The following is a 9,477-nucleotide window of genomic DNA, read 5'->3' as shown; positions in this document are numbered from 1 at the left end:
GTGGGCTCCAGCTCAGCCCCCCGCAGTGCTGAGGCCCAGCCTGGAGAAGGTATGGGAGGAATGGGGGAAGTGAAGAATGAGGGGACATGGGGACACCAGGGAATACCAGGGCAGGGGGACACTGGTGTGGGGACCCCCAGGACACAGGGCCCCCTGAATCAAAGAAATCCTTGAACGATATGTCGAGCACACTTTTATTAGGGCCGGGGAGATGCAGGGGGGGTTTGGGCCGCCCGTGCATTCCACCGAGAAAAGAAACACAACAGCTTTTTGTACATTAGAAGGAGTGAAATTCAAAATTATCTCTCCTATTCACTCTTTACAAAGTCTGCCTTATCTAAATAAACATTTGGCTGCCGAACTCCTATTCCTGTCACTGTAGTTACATAAACTTTTATCATCCCAAACGGCTCAGGTTTCCCTCACCCCCTTTCTGTCTCCCTAGCCCTGCTACACGCTGAAAGTCCCGCGTTCCCTGACTGTCCCTTTTTTTTTACGGACGCTTTATCTTAACTGACCGCAATTTAGGCAGCAACCTTCGTTAAATTTACAATTTCGCAAAGTCACACTGAACACAGCGAAATTCCAACATGAGAAAGAGTGGTTCTGTTGACTGCACTCGTGGAGCAGATCCTGAGTTACGATCAGGAACGACGGAGCGGTATAAATTAGCGTGAGGGAGTTTGAACGGAGGGACGAAGTTTGAAAAAGGAGTGTAAGAGTATTTTCAGCAGTGACAACCACCCGGCCACGCCCCCGGCACGTGCAAACATCGAGGCCACGCCCCCCGACGTGACAGCCCCGCGGCCACGCCCCTCAGAGGGGCGGAGCTTGAGGGCTCGGGGCGGGGCGAGTGGAAGGGACCCCGGTCCGGGCACAACCCCCTTCGTCCTGAGGGCTCTGTGACCCCCCCATCCCCACGGGACCCCCTTGTCCTGAAGCCTCTGAGACCCCCACACTCCACGGGTTCCCCTTATCCCGGGGGCCACGAATCCCTCTGTGCCCCCCCCTCAAGCTGCAGGGGGGTCCCCCTTTTGACTCCCTAAGGAGGGGTCTCGTTATGCTGGGGGGGCACAGACCCTCACGGGGTCTCCCTTATCCTGGGGGTGCAGAGAGAAGCCCCCCCACCCCATCCCATAATCCAGGAGGGTCCAACAGCCCCCCCACCCCCGCGGGGGTCACCCCACAAACAGGGGGTCCTCGCGGTCCTACAGTGCTGGCAAGTGCTGGGGGAGGCTATATAAGAACCTCCAGGAGAACTACTCGGCCATTTGCTGCTCAGGCTTGACTCTTCCTCAGAACCAATTAAGGTGAGTGAGGGGTGGGTCAGGCTCGTTAGCAAGTGCTGGGGGAGGCTATATAAGAACCTCCAGGAGAACTACTCGGCCATTTGCTGCTCAGGCTTGACTCTTCCTCAGAACCAATTAAGGTGAGTGAGGGGTGGGTCAGGCTCGTTAGCAAGTGCTGGGGAGGCTATATAAGAACCTCCAGGAGAACTACTCGGCCATTTGCTGCTCAGGCTTGACTCTTCCTCAGAACCAATTAAGGTGAGTGAGGGGTGGGTCAGGCTCGTTAGCAAGTGCTGGGGGAGGCTATATAAGAACCTCCAGGAGCGTGAGCGAAGTTCGCTCATGCACCCCCACAGGAATAGACTAACAGGGGGTGGCACAACAATTTCAAGGCATTTCAAGCCTGCAGGGCACAACCAGCTCCCTTTTCTTGTAGGCGAGTGTGCTTTTTAAAGCTAACAATGGTTTCCAGGAAAACAAAAACTGTTACTGCTGTTAATACTAGGAGTGTGTTTGCTCAGACACTCCCCTCAAAGAAGGATGCAGCCACCCAGGTCTCTGGGTGTGCTGAGTGTCTGAGCCTGACGTTGGTACCGGAGGATGGTGTAGGAGGTAGCTGTGTATGATGCGAGCAGGTGAGTGATTTGCTGTGCCTTGTAGCAGAACTTAAGGAAGAGGTAGAGAGATTAAGGTGCATTAGGGAGAGTGAAAAGAAATTGACTGGTGGAGTCAAACCCTTTTAAACCCTAAGGAAGTCCAACAGGAGGCGGCGAAGCCCTGCCTCTCCTGCCATAAGACAGATGGAGCAGACCAAAATGATGGGGGAATGGAAACAGGTCCCTAATGGGAGAGGTAGAAGAATTCTTTCTAGACCCCCATCACCCCTCAGGGTGCCCTTGAAGAATAGATACGAGACTCTGGACCCAGACAGTCAGGTAGAGGACAGCCAAGATGATCCCTCTAGAGAGCCTCCTTGTTCGGCCCTGTCCAAAAGACGGATTACAACCACAGGTATAAAAAAAAAAAAGAAGGGTAGTTGTAGTCGGTGACTCCCTTTTGAGGGGAACTGAGGGCCCTATATGTCGCCCAGACCCATCCCAGAGAGAAGTATGCTGCCTTCCTGGGGCCAGGGTGAGGGATATTAGTAGGAGACTTCCTGAGTTAATTCAGCCCTCAGACTATTATCCTCTGGTGGTAGTCCAGGCTGGCAGTGAGGACATTAATCAAAGAAGTGCCAAGATAATTAAAAAGACTTTAAAGCACTGGGTCAGTCAGTTCAGGGACAGGAGCACAGGTGATATTTGCCTCAGTTCCTGTACTATCTGGGATGGATGAGGAGTTAAATAAAGAGAGGAGTAAAAAGCCCAACTCCTCAACAGATGGCTAAAGAATTGGTGCCACCATCAAAATTTTGGTTTCTTTGACCATGGGGCAAACTCCATGGTACCTAGTTTCTTAAAATCAGATGGGATTCATCTTTCTAGGAAGAATAAGAGGACTGTAGCCCATAAGTTAGCGAGGCTGATTAGGAGGGCTTTAAACTAGGTTTGAAGGGGAAGGGTTGAAACCAGGCTCTCCAGTGATCAGCCTAAGGATGGAAAGCCTGAGTTAAGAATTAAATCAACAGCCCACCTGAAGTGCATGTACACTAATGCACGCAGTATGGGCAACAAACAAGAGGAGCTGGAGGCAATTGTGCAGCAGGAAGGCTATGATGTAGTCGCCATCACAGAAACATGGTGGGATGACTCGCATGTCTGGAGTGCTGCTATGGAAGGCTATAAGCTCTTCAGGAAGAACAGGCAGGGGAGGAGAGGTGGAGGGGTGGCTTTATATGTTAGAGACTCTCTGGACCCTGTTGAACTTGAGGTCAGCAACAATAAGGTTGAGTGCCTGTGGATCAAAAATCAGGGGAAGACCAACAAGACTGACATCATCATGGGTGTCTGTTACAGACCGCCCTACCAGGATGATGAAGGGGATGAATTATTCTACAAGCAGCTGGCGGATGTCTCAAAATTGTCAGCCCTTGTCCTTGTAGGTGACTTTAACCTGCCGGATATCTGCTGGGAGCTCAATACTGCAGAGAAGAGGCAGTCTAGGAATTTCCTGGAGTGTATAGAGGACAATTTCCTTCATCAACTGGTAAATGAACCTACCAGGGTAAGGCCCCGCTAGACCTGCTGTTTACAAACAGAGAGGAGCTGGTGGGAGATATAGTGGTTGAAGGCCGCCTAGGAAATAGTGATCATGAAATAATAGAATTTTCAATACTCAGAGATTCAAGGAGAAACAACAATAAAACCTCTACGCTGGACTTTCGGAGGGCAGATTTTGACCTATTCAGAAGTCTAGTCCAGAGCATACCCTGGGAAACAACCCTTGAAAACAAGGGAGTCCAGGAGGGATGGATGTGCTTCAAACAGGAAGTTTTGAGTGCACAGGAACAGGCCATACCGGTGTGCCGAAAGGCAAGCCGGCAGGGAAGACAACCAGCCTGGTTAAACAGGGAGATTCTGAAGGAAATCAGGATAAAAAGAGAGTTTATCGACTATGGAAGAGAGGGCTGGCTACTTACGAAGAATTCAGGAAGACAGCTAGATCATGCAGAAAGAAAATCAGGGATACAAAAGCGCAATTTGAAGTTAAATTGGCCACTTCTGTTAGGGATAACAAAAAGTCCTTCTATAAATACATTAATAACAAAAGGAGGGGCAAAGAAAACCTCCATTCTTTGATGGACTCGGAGGGAAACATAGTTAATAGAGATGAGGAGAAGGCTGAGGTACTTAACACCTACTTTGCCTCAGTTTTTACCAGTAAGACAGGTGGCCCTCAAGGCAACTGGCCTCTGGAGCTGGTAGACAGAGAGAGGAAACCAAATAGCCCCCTGTATTCCAGGAGGAAATAGTTAGTGACTTACTGAGCCACCTGGATCCTCACAAGTCTATGGGACCAGATGGGATCCATCCTAGGGTAATGAGGGAGCTGGCAGAAGAGCTTGCTAAGCCGCTCTCCATTATCTTCCAACAGTCCTGGCTCACTGGGGAGGTCCCACATGATTGGAAGTTGGCAAATATCACCCCAATCCATAAAAAGGCTGCAAGGCTGACCCTGGTAACTACAGGCCTGTCAGCCTGACCTCGGTGCCTGGCAGAGTTATGGAACAGATCATCCTGTGTGCAATCACACAGCACCTACAAGATGGACAAGGGATCAGACCCAGCCAGCACGGGTTTAGGAGAGGCAGATCCTGTTTGACCAACCTGATCTCCTTTTACGATCAGGTGACTCACCTGGTGGATGAGGGGAAGGCTGTGGATGTGTCTATCTGGACTTCAGCAAAGCCTTGGACACTGTCTCCCATAAGATACTCCTGGAAAAGCTGGCAGCCCATGGCTTGGACAGGGCACTCTGTGCTGGGTTAGGAACTGGTTGGAGGGCCGGGCCCAGAGAGTGCTGGTGAATGGGGCTGCCTCCAGCTGGCGGCCGGTCACCAGTGGTGTCCCCCAGGATCAGTGCTGGGCCCAGTCCTGTTTAACATCTTTATCGATGACCTAGATGAGGGATTGAGTCCATCATCAGCAAATTTGCTGATGACACCAAGTTGGGAGGGAGTGTCAACCTACCAGAAGGCAGGAGGGCTCTGCAGAGGGACCTGGATAGACTGGAGAGATGGGCTGACTCCAATGGAATGAAGTTCAACAAGGCCAAGTGCCGGGTCCTGCACTTTGGCCACAACAACCCTGCAGCGCTACAGGCTGGGCACAGAGTGGTTGGAGAGCAGCCAGGTGGAAAGGGACCTGGGGGTGCTGATTGACAGGAAGCTGAACATGAGCCAGCAGTGTGCCCAGGTGACCAAGAAGGCCAATGGCATCCTGGCCTGCATCAAGAACAGTGTGGCCAGCAGGAGCAGGGAAGTGATCCTTCCCCTGTACTCTGCGTTGGTGAGGCCACACCTTGAGTATTGTGTTCAGCTCTGGGCCCCTCAGTTCAGGAAGGACATGGAGGGGCTAGAGCAAGTCCAGAGAAGAGCAACGAGGTTGGTGAAGGGACTTGAGCACAAGTCCTATGAGGAGAGGCTGAGGGAGCTGGGATTGTTTAGTCTAGAGAAGAGAAGGCTTAGAGGTGACCTCATCACTCTCTTCAACTACCTGAAGGGAAGTTATAGCCAGGTGGGGGTTGGTCTCTTCTCCCAGGCAACCAACAACAGGACAAGGGGACATGGGCTCAAGCTCTGCCAGGGGAAGTTTAGGTTAGATGTTAGGAAGAAATTCTTTACAGAGAGGGTGATCAGGCATTGGAACGGCCTGCCCAGAGAGGTGGTGGATTCACCATCCCTGGAAGTTTTTAAAAAGAGATTGGACATGGCCCTCAGTGCCATGATATAGTAATTAGAGTTGGATCAGGGGTTGGACTTGATGATCTTGGAGGTCTTTTCCAACCCAATCTATTCTATGATTCTATGATTCTATGAAGCCACAAATCAGACGGACAGGGGAGAGAACACACGATTTATTCGGGGTGGAGTGAGCTGGGGGGCACAGGGGTGAGTTTGGGGGGTTTGTGGGGGTCCTCCCCTCACTCCTTGGTGTTGCCCCACTTGGCTATGGGGTAGAAAACGGGTGTTTTGATGAACCGTGGGGTCTTCATGTAGGAAGAGACCTTGGGCAGGGCCTGGGGGGACACGAGGGGACACTGGGGAGACAGCAGGGACTGGGGGGGACAGGGACATGAGGAGAAAACAATGGGGACATGGGACAGGGATGGAAACACCAGGGAGATGTGGTGAGAGGGATGGGGACAGGGGCAGGTGGGGACACAGGAGATAGGGATGGGGACAAAGGGGACACTGGGTTGCCCCGGGCTGTCCCGTCCCCCCTCACCTCGAAGCGCTGCAGGAAGCTGCTCAGGTTTCCCTGGAATTCGGGGCTGTTGGGCACAAACATGTAGAGCCGATCCAGCACATCGTATGCCACGAAGTCCACGAAGGTCAGCTGGGGGGGCAGGGGGTGGTCAGACCCCATTGGTACCCCAGAACACCCCCCAGAGCCCCCTGAACTCACCTTGTCCCCCGCGAACCAGGTGCGGGAGCCCAGGAAGCGCGAGAACTCCTGGAGCTTCTTGGGAAGCTGCTCCAGGTATCCCGCCTTCAGCTTCTCCTGCAGGGGGGACGGTTGGGGGGGCTGAAACAACCCCGAGAACACCCCCCAGACCCCACAGAACACCCCCGGGCCCCACAGAACACAGGGCAGCAGCCCCGGGGCAGAGAGGGGGGAATGGGAATAGGAACAGGGGAATTGGGGATGGGAATGGGGGATGAGAAGAGGGGAAGGGGGTAAAGGGTGCACCCCAACAGAGGCCCCCACGCCGTTGGTGGCTCGGTCCCCTTGTCCCACGTGGGGGGGACAGCCCCGTGCCCCCCCGCCCGGGGGTACTCACATAGTTGGGGTCGTAGCAAAGCCGGGAGAAGGCCTGCCTGACATCCATGAGCTGGTTTTCCAGCACATCCACGCGCTGCTTCTCCTGCTCCGTCTCACCGCCTGCGGCACCAGGAGGTGTCACCTCCATCCCCATAAAAAGACCCCCCGGGGACCCTGGCGGGTGCTGCGACCCCCCGGCCCCCCGAACTCACACAGGTTGTGCTTGCGGGCGATGTAGCGCAGGATCGCGTTGCTCTGGGTCAGCTTGACGGGGCCGTCGATGAGATACGGGAGCTGGGGGGTTCCGGAGGGGGGTCAGCCCGATGATCCCCCCTCTCCCCGCGCCGCGCCCCTCCCGCCCCCCTCAATCACGTACATTGGGGAAGTCGAGCCCCAGTTTCTCCTTCTCGTTGGTCCAATCGCTCGGGGCAAAATCGGGGGCTGGGGGGGCAGGAGGGCAGAGCAATTGGAGGGGGGGCTCCCCCAGACCCCCCACCTGCCCACGGGGGGGCCCCGCTCTGCCCCCGGAGCCGCGTGTGCCCCCCCAGCCCTGGGGGGAGTCAAAGTCCGATTTGGGGGAGAGATTTGCCCCCCCCGAGCTGCAGGACGGGGTTGGAAGGGGGAGGAAGAGGCACAGGCTGGAAACGGGGCGTCTCTTCCCACTTCCGTGGGTTTTTGACACGGCACAAAGCAGGGGAGGAGGTCTCGGGGTTTGGGGGGTTCACAGCCCCCCCTCACCTGGGCCAGGGTGGTACTGGCGCTCCTGGTAGGGGGTGTCCGTGTACTCCAGCAGCAGGCGGATGGCGTGGGCCAGCTGGGGGGGGACACACACACGGCACCCACCTTTGGCACCTCCACAGCTCCCAAGACCCCCCAAAAGCCCCCGGGGACCTCCAGCACCACCACAGCCTCCACGGAACCCCCGGCACTCCCACACCTTGCTGTGACCCCCTAGAACCACCACCACCCCCAACATCCACCCTGTGACACCCAGCACCCCCCCAGCACTCATCCTGAAACCCCCAGAACTCCGCAACACGCCCCCCTTCCTACGGCCCTCGGCACTGCCACACCGCCAGCACCCCCTCTGGGACACCAGGACCTCCCACCACCCCTTCTGAGAGCCCCGGAACCTCCCCCAGCCCCCTGTGCCCCCCCGGCCCCACTCACCCCGCGGAAGTCCCAGTAGCCCAGTGTCACCACCATGGTGCCCCCTGGCCGCGGCTCTGCGGGACTGTGGCACGGTCCCGGACGGGGCTGGGGACACGGGACAGGGACGGGGGTTGGCCGAGCCCTCCCTGCCCCTCCCCGGGCCCTCCCCTGTCCCTCCCCCCCGCGTCGCCGCTGCCAGGCGGGTTCCAGGGTGTTCTGCCAGCGCTGGCACCGCCACCCCTGCCCGGGACCCCGCCTCAAATCCCTCCCCGACCCCCCCTCGTCTCGGGGACCCCTGACCCACAGCCTGAAGAGAAACAGCCCCCACTCCGTCCCTCAGTCCCCCCGAGTTCCTCCCCCCCCACACTGAAACTCCGGCGTTTTACTGGAAGAGTTTATTTTCCCTGCTGGAGCAGGGTTGGGGGCGGGGGGATCGCTGGTGGAACCCGGGGGGATCGGCGATGTCGGCAGGTCCCGTGGGGTACCGGGGGTCTCAGTGTGTGCCCGGGGCGATGGTGATGCCCCCTCGTCCTGGGTGGGCTCCAGCTCAGCCCCCCCCGCAGTGCTGAGGCCCAGCCTGGAGAAGGTATGGGAGGAATGGGGGAAATGAGGAATGAGGGGACATGGGGACACCAGGGGATACCAGGGCATGGGGACACTGGCGTGGGGACCCCCAGGACACAGGGCCCCTTAAATCAAAGAAATCCTTGAACGATATGTCGAGCACACTTTTATTAGGGCCGGGGAGATGCAGGGGGGATTTGGGCCGCCCGTGCATTCCACCGAGAAAAGAAACACAACAGCTTTTTGTACATTAGAAGGAGTGAAATTCAAAATTATCTCTCCTATTCACTCTTTACAAAGTCTGCCTTATCTAAATAAACATTTGGCTGCCGAACTCCTATTCCTGTCACTGTAGTTACATAAACTTTTATCATCCCAAACGGCTCAGGTTTCCCTCACCCCCTTTTCTGTCTCCCTTGCCCTGCTACACGCTGAAAGTCCCGCGTTCCCTGACTGTCCCTTTTTTTTTACGGACGCTTTATCTTAACTGCCCGCAATTTAGGCAGCAACCTTCGTTAAATTTACAATTTCGCAAAGTCACACTGAACACAGCGAAATTCCAACATGAGAAAGAGTGGTTCTGTTGACTGCACTCGTGGAGCAGATCCTGAGTTACGATCAGGAACGACGGAGCGGTATAAATTAGCGTGAGGGAGTTTGAACGGAGGGACGAAGTTTGAAAAAGGAGTGTAAGAGTATTTTCAGCAGTGACAACCACCGCGGCCACGCCCCCGGCACGTGCAAACATCGAGGCCACGCCCCCGACGTGCAGCCCCGCGGCCACGCCCCTCAGAGGGGCGGAGCTTGAGGGCTCGGGGCGGGGCGAGTGGAAGGGACCCCGGTCCGGGCACAACCCCCTTCGTCCTGAGGGCTCTGCGACCCCCCCATCCCCACGGGACCCCCTTGTCCTGGCGCCTCTGGGAACCCCCACACTCCATGGGGTCCCCCTTATCCCGGGGGGGCCACGAATCCCTCTGTGCCCCCCCCTCAAGCTGCAGGGGGGTCCCCCTTTCGACTCCCTAAGGAGGGGTCTCGTTATGCTGGGGGCA

At 56.1% G+C, this 9,477-nt stretch overlaps 1 protein-coding gene across 1 annotated transcript; it reads right to left on the bottom strand.

Moving 5' to 3' along the window:
• Positions 1-5,789: 5,789 nt before the first annotated feature.
• Positions 5,790-7,980, bottom strand: LOC126636555 (glutathione S-transferase 2-like). Its single transcript, XM_050308862.1, has 8 exons — positions 7,883-7,980; positions 7,451-7,526; positions 7,089-7,153; positions 6,925-7,006; positions 6,732-6,832; positions 6,356-6,451; positions 6,176-6,286; positions 5,790-5,966 (listed from the first exon to the last, which is right to left on the bottom strand). Exons 1-8 carry the CDS (start codon positions 7,916-7,918, stop codon positions 5,871-5,873), a joined length of 663 nt encoding a protein of 220 aa, XP_050164819.1. The 5' UTR covers positions 7,919-7,980; the 3' UTR covers positions 5,790-5,870.
• Positions 7,981-9,477: the final 1,497 nt, after the last annotated feature.

Source organism: Myiozetetes cayanensis, unplaced genomic scaffold (genome assembly GCF_022539395.1).
Source record: "Myiozetetes cayanensis isolate MyiCay16 unplaced genomic scaffold, myiCay2020 scf1330, whole genome shotgun sequence".
Taxonomy (NCBI): Eukaryota; Metazoa; Chordata; class Aves; order Passeriformes; family Tyrannidae; genus Myiozetetes; species Myiozetetes cayanensis.
The sequence above is the reverse complement of the archived record's forward strand: the minus strand, read 5'-3'. Positions and strand labels throughout refer to the sequence as shown.

Coding starts and splice junctions, on each gene's coding strand:
- LOC126636555 (XM_050308862.1), bottom strand. CDS start 7,918: ATGGTGGTGACACTGGGCTACTGGGACTTCCGCGGG. Junction 7,154..7,450: donor CCAGTACCACCCTGGCCCAG/GTGAGGGGGGGC, acceptor CTGCCCCCCCAG/CCCCCGATTTTGCCCCGAGC. Junction 7,007..7,088: donor TGGGGCTCGACTTCCCCAAT/GTACGTGATTGA, acceptor GGAACCCCCCAG/CTCCCGTATCTCATCGACGG.